The following is a 20838-nucleotide window of genomic DNA, read 5'->3' on the forward strand; positions in this document are numbered from 1 at the left end:
TACAACATTTTGAAAATCACAGAAACAAAACATGAAATACAAGCTTTTGGCAATGTTACCTAGTCTTCATTATTATTTGAGACCACTGAAAAACTACCACTCGAAAACTTTTTGCTGTTTTCTTCCTGTCATCTTTGTGTTACTCTGATAACATGCTCCATACTCTCCCTACATTAAATTGTTTCATTAACATACATCTGTCTACCTTAAAACTAGTCTCATTCAAAGAAATATCTAAAAGGAAACTTCTAAACTTTTGTGATATACTTATCACTTTGACCATATACCATAAAACTAATTAGAATTATGATCGCTCTTTGTCCTCTGCTAGATATAACATATATCCTCTTGTTCATTCCTTCTAAGTCTTATTCATTCTATGTCTGTTAGGCACTAGCCTCTAACAAAGAATCAGACAAAGTCTAGTGACTTGGCATAAGATAAGTATGACATGCTTTTCTGCACTTAAGTTGCTCAAAGTTTCCTGAAAGGAAAAATATATATTTATTTGTAATATATGATAAATGCTATAAAAGATGTGTGAAGTGCTTTGGTAAATACTGTTGAATTGGAATTTAATGAGAACATAAACTTAGACCTTTTTATATAAAATTCTTTTGAAACAAAACATTTCTTATCAATTACCAAAGGAGGTAGGAGGACATTGCTGTTGACCTGAATTACAGTGTTTTCTTAATGAGTTGTAAGATTTTTTTTTTCACTTTAAAATAAACACTGAACAAATGTGTTGTTAGTGGTATGTTCTTTAACAGGAAAATATAACTAAATAAAATACAACATCAAAGCCAAGTAGTGGAATTTATTTGACATTTGATATTTTTATAAAATAACAAACCCAATTAACAAAATTTTTTAAAAAATAATTTAGCTCAGTCTTAAAGTTAATAAAACACTATGGCACCCACTAGTTCTCTTGTTCTTTACAAATAATTCTGTGTAGTAAGTGGCATTACCTCCAATTTACAAATGAAGATATCCTTGTTAATTTATTAAAACATTTACTATGTGCCAACTGGTACAGGGATAAAAATGCTAGTCATCTAGGAAATTCTAGATTGAACACGGGTCTTAAGCCTCAAAATCCTCTTCTCTGCCCTCCACATTATAATTATCTATTAAACATATGAATCTATTATTAAAATAGAACAAGTCATGTCTAAAAAGCTAAAATAAAACATTTATATATATATATACACACACATATGTCAAGGTAGACTTTATAATGTTGGTATTTTATCGTTTCTGAATGTTAGAATACGGGTAAATTTTAATTTGTATATTAAATGGTTCATCAGAATATGGATTCTTTTGGTATTTAGACAGTTGGAAACTTTTGAAAAATAATGTATATTAATTGCATATTCATAAAAAATGTATTCTCACTATATTGATATTAAAACTTTTTTCCAAGGAAATTACTCTTATGCCTGTTATTTCCAAAAATGTACATGAACAGTTCTGTGGAAGTCCTTCCCCTAGATTAGCCCCCTAAAAGAGTTTTGTAGAAGTCCTTCTTTTTTTTTTTTTTTTTTTTGATAATTATTTTTTATTGAAGGGTAGTTGACACACAGTATTACATTAGTTTCAGGTGTACAACACAGTGATTCAACATTTATATACATGATAATTCTAGGTACCAGCTATCACCATACCAAGTTGTTACAATATTTTGACTATATTCGTTATGCTATGCATTACATCCCGGTTACTTATTTATTTTACAATTGGAAGTGCGTGTGTGTATATATATATATATATATATATATATACACATATATATATATATATTTTGTGTGTGTGTGTGTGTGTGAGGGCATCTCTCATATTTATTGATCAAATGGTTGTTAACAACAATAAAATTCTGTGTAGGGGGGTCAATACTCAATGCACAATCATTAATCCACCCCAAGCCTAATTTTCATCAGTCTCCAGAATCTTCTGAAGCATAACGAACAAATTCTGACATGGAGTACAAATTCTTACATAGTGAATAAGTTACATGGTGAACATTACAAGGGCAGTCATCACAGAAGTTTTCGGTTTTGCTCATGCATTATGAACTATAAACAGTTCAAATATGAATATTCATTTGATTTTTATACTTGATTTATATGTGGATACCACATTTCTCTCTTTATTATTATTATTTTCAATAAAATGCTGAAGTGGTAGGTAGATACAAGATAAAGGTAGAAAACATAGTTTAGTGTTGTAAGAGAGCAAATGTAGATGATCAGGTGTGTGCCTGTAGACTATGTGTTAATCCCAGCTAGACACGGGCAATAAAACATCCACGTATGCGAAGATTTCTCTCAGAACAGAGCGGGGGGAGGTTCTAAGCCTCACCTCTGTTGATCCCCATTTTCTCACAGAAGTCCTTCTTAAATTGAAGCAAACTGTAGACAAAATAAAGATATGTAAAGCCTGGGAAAGGAATTATTTTTGTTACCCATGTTATATCTAAACATGCATTATAGTTTATTTGCATTGTTTTAAATACTGGTTATATAATTTAAACCAGATATATAAAGGACTATAATAATTATCTTTTGTCTATCCTGACAATTGGGAGCTCACACAAAGATTTATTTGTAGTATGATTGCCAAAGCATTACTTTAGTAACAAAAAAGGAAATAAGTTGATTTTTTTTCTTGTTTTTTCTTTTACTAGAGTATTGTTAAATAGTTTTAATTCAAAAACTACTGTCCTAACATTTACTAAGACATTGAGTGAAAACTAGGATGAACCAGACAAGCATGTCCTTAAGGCTACTGGAAGAATATATTTCCATTTGTTTATTCCTGCCCTTACTGTTGCCCACCTTCTTCCTAATGTCCTTTCATAATGAGTTAAATCTAGTACAACAAATCTTCAAACTGCTACCTAGTTATTTTTTTAATGTGTGCTCCAAAAATTTAAAAATAACAGCAGATATGTGCCTATTCCTCAGATGAATTTTCAAGTTAATTATTTAGATATTTCGAGCCATATTTCTTAACTTTTCTCTATTCTCTTGAACTTCCAATTTTCATGCTCTTCTTAACCACCAAACCTGTACAAATTTCTCTCCCCTTAGCTTGGTCACTTAACTTGTCATTTTTCAAGTCAGCTTTTGACACTCCTCTCTGATCCCTTAAAGTATCAAAGTGACATTTAAGTGCTTTACTCCTTGAGACTTGTTTTATACATGACTTGGATAAAGTCATCATAATGTAATTGTCTCATACGTATTTTCATTTTCTATGTTCCTTCAAGGCAGTGTGTGAGTGTCGTTTTTTCTTTTTGGGCCTCAGAGGTGTGACGTGTATATAGTAGGCATTCAAATGTTAGTAGATTTCAGAAAAATCTGTATCAGTTCTTTGCTTTAGATTCAAAGGGATTGTACATAAAATCCACTGATACTTTGCTAGTGTAAGTGCCTTTTGCCATAGGGATGATTTTTCCAATTGGTGTTAAGTAGCTAATTTTATCTATCACAGAAAAATCCAACATTTTTATATCAAACACTTAAACATAAATAGGTATTATGACATTTAAAGATTAGTAGTGTAACAATGAACTTCAGTCTGTTACTCTGATTACTATTGAAATTACCAAACTTGTGTTTTCTGAGGAAAAGAAATCTGGTGAAACAATTCTGTTGAAAGAGTTAAAGGTGTTTAACTTCTCAGAGTCTTTAATAACAGACTCACAGTCCTATGAGGATATAAAATTTCTCAACTTTAAATTCGATCAGAGGTATTTGAGGCGGTGGTGGAGGGTAACATAGCTAACTACTTACTATCTTGAGGAATACAGTTTAGGAAATGGTTAGCCACAAATTCTGTTGCTAGAAAAAGGCTTTTAAGATAAATAGAAAAAGACTATTGAAATTTTTAAGATTGTCAAAGCCTATAAAAATTAGTGAACCTAACATCAGGGTTTTTTATTTTTTGTTCTGCAAATAAGTGTATCTTAACTACATTAATTTCCCCAAACTGTTGCAGCCATAAGCTAGAGTAAAGTTTTATGGAGAATAACAGCAATAATTGGATACTCCAAAGAAATGGAAGAGAAGTATCATTTGCAGGGTCAGTCACTAGTACTACTATTTATTTAGTATGCCATTTTACACAGAATGAGAAAGAAAATCACCCCTGACATCCAGGAACTAGCCTGACACATGTAGATTTCAGTGTTGTTTAGAGGATGCATGACGCAGCCTTGCCATGGTTTTCTGTTGGACATACAAAAATCTCACAGAACACCATCAGACAAGGCTGCCCTGTGACTGTGATGAAGTGAATGGGGGACAAAAAGCAAGACTAGTTCATAATCTAGTCTAAGCAGAGACAAAAACAAGGTCAGTATGCCATATTATTACCATTTGTAATAACTTTACCCACTTGTTTGGTATGGCTGATATTGGCAAGCTTTCAAAGGTAACCCAATTTTACCTGGGCTGAACAGATTGAGACAAAAATTAAGTGGGCACATAATAAATTTCTCATAAAGCCCATTGGTACATGTAGTCTAGTAAGAGAAGGCCATAACTATTTAGTTCTACTTCACAGATTTGGTTCTTAAGTTAACTAGCTAATCAGATGCCTTACCAAAGGAAAGGGCATTACATTGTTCTGGCATGCATTTTCAATTTTAAAGTAGTGCTTTTAAAAAGTATTAGTGGGTTAAAGCACATTTGGGTGTACTACATCTCAAACTGACTTGCCTTGTCTTCTTGCATTGTCAGCCATTCATTGAAAAAGTTCAGAAATACAGTGTATCAATTAGTTACTGTTAACTCAGGCTAACAAAAGTTTCAAATAAAATGCGAAATCGGCCACAAGGTTCACGTTTTTAATGGTAACAGACGTTCTACTTTCTACATGAATTGACTGAGCACACTTGAAATTTGAGAAAGTGGGAACAGATTTCCACAATGTACGTGGTGTCATGACAGTATTTGAAAGCTCAGTAGCAGGAACTGTCCTAACTTTATCTTTACATTCAGCAGTGTCCAGCACATTACAGGTAACAAATGGTGTCATTGTTTTAAATGATTTCCTCAGTAGTAAAATTCCGTTTCTACAACATAGTATATATCCCGCCGGAAAAAATCCGTAATATATGGCATGAATTCTTCAGAGATGAAAAAGTAATCGAATATTATGCTTGAAATGGACCTACCACATCTAAATTCACTCATTCCTTTATTCTAGTACTACCTTGGCGGTGATTTCACTCTTCGGCGTTTGGACGTCCTCAAACGCGAATACCTGAGGTTCCACACAGCTAAAACCCTACGAGTACTACAAACCCCCAACCAGCGTAAGAGCTGCGGTCCCTGCGCGAGTCGCCCAGCCTGCCGGCAGAGCCGCGCTTTAAAGGCTCCCGTGAGCGAGGCAACGTCCTCGGGCGGCCGCTGCGCCTGCGCGCAGGAGGCGGAGACTCGGCTAGGCGCCGGCTGAGGTCCGAGGAGCTGGGCGTTGGCCCCGCTGGCACTGGTCTCCTGGGTTGTGCGGGTGGACGTCGGGACGTAACCGCGCCGCGTCGCGCAGAGCTCCACGCGGGGACTCGCCGGGGTTCCAGCGCCTTACCCGCTTGCTGTAGAGCCACAGGCGCGCCGGTCTCGGCGCGGGCTTGGGCCGGTGGATGCAGCTCGTCATCCCCGGGACTGCAGATTGGCTGCTTTCGCTTTCCTTGGACCTTGCCTTCTCGTTCGCGGAGCTCAGATGTGAGGTGACCGCTGTCCAGGCGCCAGCCCCCACGGGGTATGCGCTCTGCTTTTCCAGTGAGGCGTTTTCCTCTCACGGACAAGTTTGAGCTCTCCGCCCGCAGCAGCTTCCGGAAATAGTTTGGATATTTATTAATTTTTTGATCGGTGGAAGGTGTTGGCATTTATATTCTCCTGTATACGAGTGTTTTGCTGGCTTAAATGACTTCACATTTCTCAGAAACGCCTTATATTTTCACCGCCAAGTGCTTATATCTTTATTTTCCATGACAGATCTTGACGACAATATATGCAAAAAATACATAAAGATGATAGTTAATATAGTTATATTGAGCCTGATCATTAGCATTTCTTTAGCTTTCTGGATTATGTCTATGACTGCAAGCACCTATTATGGTAAGTATGAATATTCTAAGTTGTTTTTCTATGGTTCAGTGAAATTTAAAAATGTACCATTGTGAAATACAAAACTCACATCCTCTGAATGATTAGCAATTGTTTATTTAACGTCCAGTCTGAATTTAATTTACTAATATGAAAATATAAACGGTGCCTTGAAAAAGCTAAAGCCTTTAATAAATGCTGCTTGTGATCATACTAATTAAGTCTATTTCAAAATATGTGTTATGTAATTCTTATTACATCTGTTTTGGAGAGAAATAAGGGAAGTGAAAGTTTTGTAGAGGATTTGCAGTGATATTTTTATAAGAATAATAATGGAGTTATTTTTAATAAGAATATTAATAGTGGAGATTATTAACTGAGTTAATAGTTTCATGTGTCCTGTAAACATAACAATGAAAAATAAAAGTATAGTGTTTACATTTGGAGACGGGGAGGATTTGTCTGCTGTTTGGTCACTTCAAAAGATTCCTTGTAAAATCTGAGGCTGCTTTGCATAAATAAAAGGTGCTAGGGACTCAAATCTTTGGGGTTTTCAGACCAACTTAGAGCAAAAGTGTATCTTTACACAGACTTCCCTGGTACCTCTATAAAAACAGAATACTGTTCAGTTCAAAGGAAAAAGTGAAAAGTACAGTGAGAACAACTCTGCAGATGGTTATATCTTAAGTGGTTGTCATTTCAGACTGTAGTCCTTTTGCAAAGAGACGTGATTCAAATGAGTGTTCTGCAGGGTACAAAAGGTTTCAGTGCTGTTCGTAACTATCCATAGTAGGATATAAGGGTTGGGGAAGAGATTCTCATTAATACCAGAATTAACTATGACTTGAACTAAATAGAATTAACCAAGGATTGTAAACTGAAGTGTCCCCCTGTGACTAGGCAGCTGATCTAAATCAGTCAAGCTGTACAGGTTTATGCATGTTAAACACATGGGAATAGTTTTCACTTCCAGAAATAGAATTTTCCCACTTGCTGTTGAACATTTGGCCCTTTGTCTTTCATTTTCCCATTTTTGATACAAACATGAATACAAGCAATAGTTCACATTTTTCTTTACTATAACCACTCAGCCTTGGTGTTCAGGAGTCTGTCAGGAATGGTGAGGAATTTAAAGGGAAAGGCCAAGACCTGACTAAAGGAGGTGGTCTTTAGTTACACCTGCGTTCAACTGTGCCACATGGGCCTGACTTCCAGTCTTTACAGCAGAAGACAAGGATCTGGATTTTTATATGAAATCTCCTAATCTTTAAATATTGACTCAAGTTGGTTGAAACCATTATGCTAGCCAAACAAAACGTCTGTGAGCTGGATGCAACCTTTGGAAAAATCCATTGGTAACCATTAAATCCTGAGGTGTATAAATGTGAGAATGTTACTGTTTACAAAAATCTCTCTGAAAGGCAGAGAGAAGAATAATTGGATCCGGTTAAGAGAGGAGTTCACTCTGCAGTTCTTGAGATTTAATATGTGCCTCCTTTCCAAAAAAATAAGGAATCAGAGATTCACTTCAAATCTCTAAATTGCATGAAAATAACCACTTATAACTGTTTATTCTAATAGGTCTCAAAATTTGGACAGGACTTGGTCATTTCCCAGTAGGATTGTCTTTATGAAAATAATGTATTAACTTACGTATTTTACTTTGGTGGCTACATTTCAGTTCTCATGACAGTATTTTAATCCAGAATGCAGTTTATCAAAGCTTAAAGCCACAACTAACCTGTACAGTCTTCACTCAATTTGTGCTTTACTTTTGTAATTTTTCAGGTAACTTACAGCCTATTTCTCCTTGGCGTTGGCTGTTTTCTGTTGTTGTTCCTGTTGTGATCGTCTCTAATGGCTTTAAGAAGAAAAGTCTAGATCACAGTGGGGCTTTAGGAGGTACATTTTTCTTTTGAATGTTTAACCATGTAATAAGTGCTTGCTTAGATAATTAAAACTCATGTTTTCTAAATTCTGAATATATGAGACTATATATAAATCACAATGTTAATATGTTTTAGACAATGATGAAGTTATGCATTGTTCAGCATTACTATCGTCAAAATTGCTGATATTAACATACCCTTTTAGTGTCATGTACAAATTTAGCTTCTTAATTGATATCAAGTAGATTAGTAGGATAGACTTTTGAGGACCTTGATTATTCTGTTCCTTTAGCTGGATAAAATTATATGCTAGCAGAAACATTGGAGTACTACTCCTAGGTGTAAAGTAGAAGAGCTGTTGGAAAAAATAGCTCTTGGAAACTGCTGTTGGTAGTATTAAGGAGAGCAGTCCAAACTGAGTGTTCTAGATTCATTTTTCAGAACTGAGTTAGGGACTGGCAATTTATTTATTCTTTTAATAAATTTAAATATTTATTGAGCAATTAATTGTTTTAGAAACACATATGCCACTCTTTTAGAAACTGGGGGTAGCTGTGAACAAAGACATGGTTTCAGTTCTTATGGAAATTTTATTCTTTTGGCCAGTTAGATAAATAAAATACATTAAATTTTTCATATAATGATAAACTTTATGAGAAAAATTAAAGATAAAGTGTGTATGTTAGGGGATATGCGACATTCTTCTGTAGATAAGGTCGGACATAACCCTTTTTTCTAAGGAGGTAGTTTTGAACTGGGACTGAAGAAGCTAGCAGTGAGAAGATGAGGAACTATTTTTCCAACCTGACAGAATAACAGGTGCAAAGGCCCTGACATATACAAACCTTACAATAAGGTTCATTGGACTGGAAAATAGTAAAAAAAAGGATAAGCTCTGAGAGATGAAAGTGAAGAAATAGGCAAGATATGGGGACTTGTGAAATGCAGTAAAGATTTTATTCCAAACTAGGTGGATTCTTCCCTGCCTCAAATCAGGGGAGTGGCATGATCTGAAATGATACTGGGACTTTCATATGCTACCAAGTATTATAAGCACCAAGACATGAGGATTCCCCCAACTACTTCTTGTAGGATGAGATCCCTACATGGTGAGGATTATTATTTACAGGCAGGTATTGAAGCCACCTACCCAACCTTCAAAATGTTGTTGATCATTATCCCCTAATGCCCTGTAAATATGTCCTGCTCTGTGTAATTTGCATGCAGCAGATATTTCTCATAAAGCTTTAAACACTGAAACAGGCCTTCTTGGAGAGGAGAATGCATGATGGGTCAGTGAACAAGCCCTTTGAATGCGTTTGAATAGTTACGGCTTTGGAGAGTCACTTAACCTCTCTGTACCTTAGTTTTCTTTTCAGAGAAATGAAGTTTTTGTATCTAAGCTAGAGAAGGATATAGCGTGAAGCTTGTGAAGCTTAAACCTAACAGTGTCTCACTTGCAGTGGTGTATTCCATGGCTCTGGGAAGAGCCCTAGCAGTGTGTTCTCATGGTCCTGCAGTCGTGGTGATTTGCTTTCTTCATAATGGAGAACAGTGCTCAACTTCTGTTGAGAGATTTTTTCCTTTTGTCAGGTAGTTGAGAATTACAGTTAACTGACATTGACATTTTTGTATGAATTTTGCCTTGCCATATAGTTGATACATGTATTAGGAATGTCGATGTTTTATTTATTTAGCAAATGGTTATTTTATGCCTACCATGTACCAGTCACTGCTGTTAGCACTTTGGAAGTATTAACTCATTTATAACATGTAATTTGAGCCATCTCTTCTTGAGTAACATTGAGTTATGCTTTGCTAAAAGTGTCCTTTCTCAGGTAACCTTGTCTCAGTTTTTATTTTTTACCATGTCTGGTGAAATATGCATTCAAACTGTCTTCCTTTTGCTTTCATGTATATTGTTCTGCTTCTCCTCTTTTTATCTCTACTTCTGTTTCTTTTCTGCTACTGTTTCCATTTCTGTCTTCTGGCCCTTGCATCTCTATTCCTCTCCCTATCTAGCTAGATTCAGAATTAGAAATATGTACTTTAATCCTAACATCACCATCTGCTATCTCTGAACTTTGTCATATCACCTGACTCCTCAGAGCCTCACTTTGTTCATCTCTAATGAAATAGGTTTTTATGGGCTTTTTGGTAAGACTGAAATAAGATAATGGACAGGACAACACATCTTTTTTAACTATAAAGCATTATACAGATATTCACTGTTAGTGATTTATTATCTGCTTTCAACCATATTATAAGCTTCCTGAAGACAGAGACTCTGTCTCATCTGTCATTGTCCCACGCTTCTTGAAATAGTGCCATACACATAGGTGCTTAGGAAATATGCGTAGATGATTTTAAAACCATTGCTCTTTTCCTAATCATTTCATTCTATGGAATGTTGGTATCTTTTTTGTTGGGAGCTTTTTTCCCCTTAAGGATAAAAAACTGTAAATTTTGTAAGGCTGATTCAAAGTATCATAGTACTTGGGAATACTATCTTGGAGTATGACTGCAAGTCCCTTAAAGTGTCAGTATTGTAATATTCTCATCTATAAAACAAAAAGGAATAATACTATCTGTAGCATTGACTTATCATGAGAAAACATTCATCTTAAAAGGCCTTGCACAGTACCTGGCACACATAAAAAGTATTTTATAAATGTTATTATTACTGTTTTCATTCTGCTACTACTATTCACAGTCATAGGAGTTGTCCTGAGGTTTACTGTATCATGCCTTGGGATTGCAAAGTGTGCTTGCGATACTGCCGAGAGGTTCAGAACTTCCTCAGGAACTAGGTACTCAGAGTCTTCCATGACATTGGGACACATAAATCAAAAAAACGGAAAAGGAAGGGGGTTGACGCAGTACTTAAGGTAGACACTGAACTGAAGGGGTCTGGGCTCTTTGAGAGAGAGTATTTCTAGAATAAGGAAAGGATCACATGAGGGGATATGTGAGGAAGTGTTTATCAACTGTGAAGTACTGTGCAGGTGATTCGCTCCAAGGAAGTATTGTCTAGTGTAGTGTTTCAGTATGTTCCTTTGAATTCAGTGTGAACAGTTCATCTTCACGCTTTTCACTTGAGAAGTTTAAATTTAATTTCACCTGCCAAATCTTTTAGGCTAGTGGCTTATCATTTTCATTCATTCATTCAGCAGATATTTAGTGAGGGTCCCCTATATGCCAGGCACTTTTGAGTGCCTGTTCTGAGCACGTAGGATTTGACAGTGAACAAAATGGATAAAAGTCCCACCAAATGGATAAAAATACCACTTGCCAGAGAGCTTACATTTCTCGTCAGGGGAAACAGATGATAAATAAGATGGGTTTGAGGCATTTAATTGCCAAAAGGAAATACCATAAGTGTAATACAAGTGCACAGCAAATGGGGCTTTGTCAATAAAGGCCAGTGCTTGTGCTCCATGTGGTTTTACAAGGGTGGCCTTCTTTTATGGTCACCATAGTTCAGGTCATGTTCAGGCTTTCTGAAATAGAAACCTCTCTGTCAGGTACCCAGAATTGATCAGAGCCAAGAAGACTGGTTTATGTTTCTCATTGCCAAGGGACTGACATATGAGCCAGAATGCCACTTTATTAATCTGACAAAATGTAGCCAGGCAGACTGAAATATAAACGTCATTGTTCAAGTATGCCCCATTCTTGTAATCAGGCCACTTGAGAAGTCAGGCTATAATTAGAAGATTGCTTTGGTGAGTACAAAGTTTGAGAAACAGTAATGCAAATCCACAGGTCAAAACATGTCTTCCGTTGTATAGTGTTTGACAAGTCGACCAACCTCTAGTTCTTTTGGTCTTCATGTTATGTATTTTGGGTTAACCAGCTGTCCTTTGATTCTCAGTTTTTCTCTGGGCAGATTATGTATGATACAGTTGATTAGATTTGAGTTTATTAAACTATAAAATTCCAGTCCTGCCTTTCTTGTTTCTGCCTCCCAGTGATTATACCAAGGTCACCTTAGTTGGAATTTTGAATGTAACTCTACTCCTACCATCGGAGACATTTGTAGACAGTGTTGTTTACATTACCAGATGGCCTCTGTTAGATACAGAACTTACCTGTTTTAACTCAAAAAGCAGCTATAACCCTTGTGTCTTCAAGTGCTTTGGGAACACCCTATTGTTATGCATTTTAAATTAGAAATTCCATATGTGGATTGTGCGGTGAGGAGTGGAATAGATAGGAACTGAAAGAGCAGAAAGTTCAGACATAGGTGGAAGTTGCCAAAAATTCCAAGGTACTTTCAAACTACATGAAAGAAATAATTTCTTCAGAGCATGTTGCCTTCAATTTGTTTCCTCTTTCTGAACCTGTCATCAACATAAACACTGATCACTTCCCATAGTATTTTAAGATGGTTGAAGTAGAAAGGATATAGATGACTTCTGTAGCATTTTAGTGTAGGTTGTTTTAGGACCATCTTACTCTAGTTTTGTTTAAAGACAGTGAAACAAATTGTTAACTGACTATCTGTAGAGAAGGAATGGAGGTAGAGAAGTGAAGAAGTTACTTCCTTATATTTTGGCCTTCCCCTCCAATAGTCATGTAATACTTTTGTAATATTTTAAAAACCAATTGAAAAAACTTAAAGGTTGGTTAACAATAATATCCATCATTATTGTTACAATAATAATACATAATTACAAAAATAATATGGTTTTTACTACTATAACTGCTACTATTACCAATGATATCAGTTAACATTTATTAATGGCCTCCTACATGTTGGGTAATATAATAAGCATATTATAAAAACCATCTTGTTTCACTTTTCACAGCAAGCCAAGGATCCCTTGTATAAGATGAATTGCTTAACCCCTTGCTGTTTTCAATACTCTATCTTTGTCTTTGTCATTAAACACTTTGATGATAATGGATCTCAGTGACGTCTCTGAATTCATTCTGCTTGGAGTTTTGCTAAGCTTCTTGCATGTTTGTATTCATGTCTTTCATCAAGTTTAGGAACTTTTCATCCATTACTACTTCAAGTAATTTCTGTGCCCCCTTCTCCCTCTCTGTTTTCCTTCTGAGATTCCCACATGTTCGTTGGTTCACTTGATGGTGTCCCACAGGTCCCTCAGACTCTGTTCAATTTTCTTTAATCTTTTATCTTTCTGTTCTTCAGACTCAATAATTTCCATTGTCCTGTCTTCAAATTTGCTGGTTCTTTCTTCTACCTGCTCACATGTGCCTTTTTTGACTCTCTAGTGAATTTGTCATCTCTGTTATTGCACTTTTCAGCTCCAGTACTTGTTTTGGTTTCGTTTTAGGTTGTCTGTTGCTTTATTGATAATTCCAGATTGTTCATACATTGTTTTCTTGGCTTTCACCATATCTTCCTTCTTTAAGCATCTTTAGGACAATTGTATTAAGTCTTTCTTTCTAGGTCCACCATCTGGCCTATCTTAGTGACATCTCTATTGATTTCTTTCCTCAGAATGGGCATAGTTTCCTGTTTCTTTGTATGCTTTGTGATATTTTTGTTGAAAACTGCACATTTAAGTCTAACAATGTGGTAACTCTGGACATCAGAATCTCCTCCTAGGGTTTACTCTTTTTTGTTTTTGTCTGATTTTGCTTTTGATTGTTGCTTGCTGTCTCTGTGCCAAGGATCAGCCTGAAGTGTAAGGCTCAGGTCTTCTTAGTCTTTCCTGAGTGTACGCCTTTCCCAGGGTATGTACTGTGACCTCCTAATTATCCCTATAATTGCAGTTGCTTTTGAAATTCCTAATCTTTAATGTCTGGCTACCAAGAGAAGGAAAGATGAAGAGGAGTCAGCATTGGACCTTTAAATCTCCTGGAAGTCACCTCAGCTAGACAGGGAGAGGCTTGCAACAGTGGGGGTGGAGTGCAACGCTGCCAGCCTCTGTGCCCATACCTCAGTGATCAGAAGCAGCAATCAGTGATTAGAAAACAAATCCTAATAAAATGGAAGACAAGTCCTTATTATAGCCCAACCTGGCTCCGACAATCTGTGCTCAGGCAACTCCTGCAAGTCCTACACTTCCTGCTGTGGGGCTGGGGATGGTGGATGGGTAGCTGCTGCCCAGTTAAGAGCTGAAATTGAGTAAAATTAACTGCAGTTTCCCTTTCGAGCTCTCCCCTGGAAGTTAATAAAGGCTTCAGTAGACTTCAGAGTTCTAAACTAGTTTTAGCAGACAGATTCTCTCAGTGTAATTGTTGTCTACATGGGAAGACAGATTCCTGGTGCTTCATACTCCTCCATCTTTCCACAATCCTCTCAAGTTCATTTTTTTTTGTATCATTAATCTACAATTACATGAGGAACATTACATTTACAAGACTCCCCCCTTCACCAAGTCCTCCCCACAATCTCATTACAGTCACTATCCATCAGCATAGTAAGATACTGTAGAATCACTACTTGTCTTCTCTGTGTTGCTCAGCCCTCCCCATGCCCCCCCATTATACATGTGAATCATAATGCCCCCTTTCTTCCCCCACCCCCTTATCCCTTCCTGCCCACCCATCCTTCCCAGTTCCTTTCCCTTTAGTAACTGTTAGTCCATTCTTGGGTTCTGTGATTCTGCTGCTGTTTTGTTCCTTTTAGTTTTTCTTTGTTCTTATACTCCACATATGAGTGAAATCATTTGGTACTTGTTTTCTCCGCCTGGCTTATTTCACTGAGCATAATACCCTCTAGCTCCATCCATGTTGTTGCAAATGGTAGGATTTGTTTTCTTCTTATGGCTGAATAATATTCCATTGTGTATATGTGCCACATTTTCTTTATCCATTTATCTACTGATGGACATTAGGTTTCTTCCATTTCTTGGCTATTGTAAATAGTGCTGCGATAAACATAGGGGTGCATCTGTCTTTTTCAGACTGGGCTGCTGCATTCTTAGGGTAAATTCCTGGAAGTGGAATTCTGGGTCAAATGGTATTTCTACTTTGAGCTTTTTGAGGAACCTCCATCCTGCTTTCCACAATGGTTGAACTAATTTACATTCCCACCAGCAGTGTAGGAGGGTTTCTCTTTCTCCACAATCTCACCAACACTTGTTATTGTTTGTCTTTTGGATGGAGGCGATCCTTACTGGTGTGAGGTGATATCTCATTGTGGGTTTAATTTGCATTTCTCTGATGATTAGTGATGTGGAGCATCTTTTCATGTGTCTGTTGGCAATCTGAATTTCTTTTTTGGAGAACTGTCTGTTTAGCTCCTCTGACCACTTTTTAACTGGATTATTTGCTTTTTGTTTGTTGAGGTGCGTAAGCTCTTTATATTTTGGATGTGAACCCTTTATTGGATCTGTCATTTATGAATATATTCTCCCATACTGTAGGATGCCTTTTTGTTCTATTGATGGTGTCCTTTGCTGTACAGAAGCTTTTCAGCTTGATACAGTCCCATTTGTTCATTTTTGCTTTTGTTTCCCTTGTCCGGGGAGATATGTTCATGAAGAAGTCGCTCATGTTTATGTCCAAGAGATTTTTGCCTATGTTTTTTTCTAAGAGTTTTATGGTTTCATGACTTACGTTCAGGTCTTGGATCCATTTCAAATTTACTTTTGTGTATGGGGTTAGACAATGATCCAGTTTCATTCTCTTACATGTAGCTGTCCAGTTTTGCCAGCACCAACTGTTGAAGAGGCTGCCTTTTCCCAATTGTATGTCCATGGCTCCTTTATCATATATTAATTGACCTTATATGTTTGGGTTAATGTCTGGACTCTCTATTCTGTTCCACTGGTCTGTGGCTCTGTTCTTGTGCCAGTACCAAATTGTCTTGATTACTGTGCCTTTCTAGTAGAGCTTGAAGTTGGGGAGTGAGATCCCCCCCCACTTTATTCTTCCTTCTCAGGATTGCTTTGGCTATTTGGGGTCTTTGGTGTTTCCATATGAATTTTTGACCTATTTGTTCCAGTTCATTGAAAAATGCTTTTGGTAATTTGATAGGGATTGCATTGAATCTGTAGATTGTTTTGGGCAGGATGGCCATTTTGATGGTATTAATTCTTCTTAGCCATGAGCATGGGATGAGTTTCCATTTGTTAGTGTCCTCTTTAATTTCTCTTAAGGGTGTCTTATAGTTTTCGGTATAGGTCTTTCACTTCCTTGGTGAGGTTTATTCCTAGGTATTTTATTCTTTTTGATGCAATTGTGAATGAAATTGTTTTCCTGATTTCTCTTTCTGTTAGTTCATTGTTAATGTATAGGAAAGCCACAGATTTCTGTGTATTAATTTTGTATCCTGCAACTTTGCTGAATTCCGATATTTGTTCTAATAGTTTTGGAGTGGAGTCTTTAGGGGTTTTTATGTACAATATCATGTCATCTGCAAATAGTGACAGTTTGACTTCTTTACCGATCTGGATTCCTTGTATTTCTTTGTTTAGTCTAATTGCCATGGCTAGGACCTCCAGTACTATGTTGAATAACAGTGAAGAGAGTTGGTATCCCTGTCTTGTTCCTGATCTCAGAGGAAAAGCTTGCAGCTTCTCACTGTTGAGTATGATGTTGGCTCTGGGTTTATCATATATGGCCTTTATTATGTTGAGATACTTGCCCTCTATACTCATTTTGTTGAGAGTTTTTATCATGAATGGATGTTGAATTTTGTTGAATGCTTTTTCAGCATCTATGGAGATAATCATGTGTTTTTTGTCCTTCTTTTTGTTTATGTGGTGGATGATGTTGATGGATTTCCGAGTATTGTACCATCTTTCCATCCCTGAGATGAATCCCACTTGGTCATGGTGTATGATCCTCTTGATGTATTTTTGAATTTGGTTTGCTAATATTTTGTTGAGTATTTTTACATCTACATTCATCAGGGATATTGGTCTGTAATTTTCTTTTTTGGTGGGGTCTTTGCCTGGTTTTGGTATTAGGATGATGCTGGTGGCTTCATAGAATGAGTTTGGAAGTTTTCCCTCCTCTTCTGTCTTTTGGAAAACTTTAAGGAGAATGGATATATGTCTTCTCTATGTGTCTTATAAAATTCTGAGGTAAATCCATCTGACCTGGGGGTTTTGTTCTTGGGTAGTTTTTTGATTACCGCTTCAATTTCGTTGCTGGTAATTGGTCTGTTTAGATTTTCTGTTTCTTCCTTGGTCAGTTTTGGAAGGTTGTATTTTTCTAGGAAGTTGTCCATTTCTTCTAGGTTTTCCAGCTTGTTAGCATATAGATTCTCATAGTATTCTCTAACAATTCTTTGTATTTCTGTGGGATCGTCGTGATTTTTCCTTTCTCATTTCTGATTCTGTTGATGTGTGTTGATTCTCTTTTTCTCTTAATCAGAAGTCTGGGTAGAGGCTTATCTATTTTGTTTATTTTCTCAAAGAACCAGCTCTTGGTTTCATTGATTTTTTTCTATTGTTTTATTCTTCTCAATTTTATTTATTTCTTCTCTGATCTTTATTATGTCCCTCCTTCTGCTTACTTTGGACCTCATTTGTTCTTCTTTTTCCAATTTCAATAATTGTGACTTTAGACTATTCATTTGGGATTGTTCTTCCTTCTTTAAATAGGCCTGGATTGCTATATACTTTCCTCTTAGAACTGCCTTTGCTGCGTCCCACAGAAGTTGGGGCTTTGTGCTCTTGTTGTCATTTGTTTCCATATACTGCTTGATCTCTATTTTAATTTGGTCATTGATCCATTGATTATTTAGGAGCATGTTGTTAAGCCTTCATGTGTTTGTGAGCCTTTTTGTTTTCTTTGTACAGTTTATTTCTAGTTTTATGCCTTTGTGGTCTGAGAAGTTGGTTGGTAGAATTTCAGTCTTTTTTAATTTACTGAGGCTCTTTTTGTGGCCTAGTATGTGATCTATTCTGAAAAATGTTCCATATGCACTTGAGAAGAATGTGTATCCTGCTGCTTTTGGGTGTAGAGTTCTATAGATGTCTATTTGGTCCATCTGTTCTAGTGTGTTGTTCAGTGCCTCTGTGTCCTTACTTATTTTCTATCTGGTGGATCTGTCCTTTGGAGTTGAGTGGTGTGTTGAAGTCTCCTAAAGTGAATGCATTGCATTTTATTTCTTCCTTTAATTCTGTTAGTATTTCTTTTACATATGTTAGTGCTCCTGTATTGGGTGCATATATATTTATAGTGGTTATATCCTCTTGTTGGACTGACCCTTTATCATTGTGTAATGTCCTTCTTTATCTCTTGTTACTTTCTTTGTTTGAAGTCTATTTTGTCTGATACTAGTACTACAACATATGCTTTTTTCTCCCTATTGTTCTCATGAAATATCTTTTTCCATCCCTGACTTTTAGTCTGTGTATATCTTTGGGTTTGAGGTGAGTCTCTTGTAAGCAGCATATAGATGGGTCTTGCTTTTCTATCCATTCTATTACTCTGTGTCTGTTGATTGGTGCATTCAGTCCATTTCCATTTAGGGTGATTATTGAAAGATATGTACTTATTGCCATTGCAGGCTTTAGATTCGTGGTTACCAGAGGTTCAAGGGTAGCTCCTTTACTATCTAACTGTCTAACTTAACTTGCTTATGAAGCTATTATAAACACAGTCTGATGATTCTTTATTTCTCTCTCTTTGTATTCCTCCTCCTCCATTCTTTATATGTTGGGTGTTTTATTCTGTACTCTTTTGTGTTTCCTTTGGCTGCTTTTATGAGTAGTTGATTTTATTTTTTGCCTTTAGTTAGTATTTGGTTGGTCTGCTTTCTTTGCTGTGATTTTATTTTCTTTGGTGACATCTATTTAGCCTTAGGAGTGCTCCCATCTAGAGCAGTCCCTTTAAAATACCCTGTGGAGGTGGTTTATGGGAGGCAAATTCCCTTAACTTTTCCTTGTCTGGAAATTGTTTAATCCCTCCTTCATATTTAAATGATAATCGTGCTGGATACAGTATTCTTGGTTCTAGGCCCTTCTGTTTCATTGCATTAAATACATCATGCCATTCTCTTCTGGCCTGTAAGGTTTCTGTTGAGAAGTCTGATGATAGCCTGATGGGTTTTCCTTTGTAGGTGACCTTTTTCTCTCTGCTACCTTTAATACGCTGTCCTTGTCCTTCATCTTGGCCATTTTAATTATTATATGTCTTGGTGTTGTCTTCCTTGGGTCCCTTGTGTAGGGAGTTCTGTGGGCCTCCATGGTTTGAGAGACTTATTTCCTCCCCCAGTTTGGGAAAGTTTTCAGCAATTATTTCTTCAAAGACACTTTCTATCCCTTTTTCTCTCTTCTTCTGGTACCCCTGTAATGCAAATATTGTTCCATTTGGATTGGTCACACAGTTCTCTTAATATTCGTCCATTCCTGGAGATCCTTTTATCTCTCTCTGCCTCAGCTTCTCTGCATTCCTGTTCTCTGATTCCTGTTCCATTAATGGCCTCCTGCGCCTCATCCAGTCTACTCTTAAATCCTTCCAGAGATTGTTTTATTTCTGTATTCTCCCTCCTAACTTGATCCTTTAGCTCTTGCATATTTCTCTGCAGGTCCATCAGCATGGTTATGACCTATATTTTGAATTTTTTTTCAGGAAGATTGGTTAAATCTATCTCCCCAGGCACCCTCTCAGGGGTTGTCTGGGTAATTCTGAACTGGATCAAATTCTTCTGCTTTTTCATGGTGATAGAGGTAGTCGTAGGCAGTTGGTACATTTGTCATCTAGGAGAACAACATCCCGCACATGGGGAGCAGCTTCCAGTTTTATTCTCTGAGCCACAGCAGGCAGGGCAGCCGTCGGGGCAGCCCAGAGCCCTGCGGGGGGAGGTAGGCACGCCAGGTGTGCTCTCCTGTGAGAACAGCAACCTTTCGCACCCTGTCCTGGCTTCCTCTGTCTGTGCTGGGGTGCCGCACACTGGTGGGGCCTCTGAGTCTTGCCCAGACTGCTGTGGAGGAGGCCCTGGGCAGTTGCTGTGGGTGCCACCGCTCCACTGCTATGGATGGGCCGTGCCGGAGGGGGAATGGACGGGAGGCTGTTTATCGCCGTGAGGGGCTTAAGAGCTGCGCTGTCGTCCAGGGGTTTAGGGCACCTGGAGTTCCCCGGGATTCCCAGCTGCTGGGCTGAGTGTGCCGGGACGCTGCCATCCGGTTGTGAGACCCCTGTCCCTTTAAGACTTTCAAAAAGCACTCGCTGTTCTTTTGTCCCAGGGGAACTGGCTGCAGGGACCCACTCACAGATTTTACTTTTCCATTTCTCTTAATATCCAGAGCACCATGCAATGTGTGTCTGTACTCCCAGTACAGATCACTAGGGCTGGGTATTAGCAGTCCTGAGCTCCCTCTCCCTCCCTGCTCCAACTCCTTTCCTCCCACCGGGAAGCTGGGGTGGGGGCCATGGCTTGTATCTTACCCCCTTCGTGAGGTGCTGAGTTCTCACAGATGTAGATGTAGCCTGGCTGTTGTACTGTATCTTCTGGTCTCTCTTTTAGGATTAGTTGTATTTGTTGTATTTTCAAAAATACACATGGTTTTGGGAGATTTCCGCTGCCCTCTTCATGCCGGCGTCTTGGCTCCTCCTCTAGTTCATTTTTGTAGGACTAACTAAATCATTGTGAATATAAAAGTAAAGGTACTTACTTGCTACTTCAGTTACCAAGTTTTACTCAGAAGAACAATTTCAAGTTTTGTAACAAAAGGCCTTTAAGGATTATCTGGGTAATTTAAAAGGCCAACATAATGTCTTATTAAAGCAACCCACAGCAAGCTCTTTAAGTCTCAAGCATGTCTGACATTTAGCAGTTCATTTTAGTGGCCTCTCTATATTGCTGTGATATCAAGCATATACCTTCCCTTTTTTTTTTTCTCTTCTCTGTCATGAAATGTAAGCTTCCCTCTTTTTTGTTTACTGATTAAAGTATA

At 37.4% G+C, this 20838-nt stretch overlaps 1 protein-coding gene across 1 annotated transcript in view; it reads left to right on the plus strand.

Moving 5' to 3' along the window:
* Positions 1–20838, plus strand: part of TMEM19 (transmembrane protein 19) — a 55680-nt gene that overhangs the window by 15488 nt on the left and 19354 nt on the right. Inside the window, exons 2-3 of the mRNA XM_036917627.2 lie at positions 5221–6131; positions 7908–8021. Of these exons, the coding sequence (XP_036773522.1) occupies positions 6002–6131; positions 7908–8021 (244 nt within the window). The 5' untranslated portion in view covers positions 5221–6001. The remainder of the gene's footprint in view (positions 1–5220; positions 6132–7907; positions 8022–20838) is intronic.

This window comes from Manis pentadactyla, chromosome 10, assembly GCF_030020395.1.
Source record: "Manis pentadactyla isolate mManPen7 chromosome 10, mManPen7.hap1, whole genome shotgun sequence".
Taxonomy (NCBI): domain Eukaryota; kingdom Metazoa; phylum Chordata; class Mammalia; order Pholidota; family Manidae; genus Manis; species Manis pentadactyla.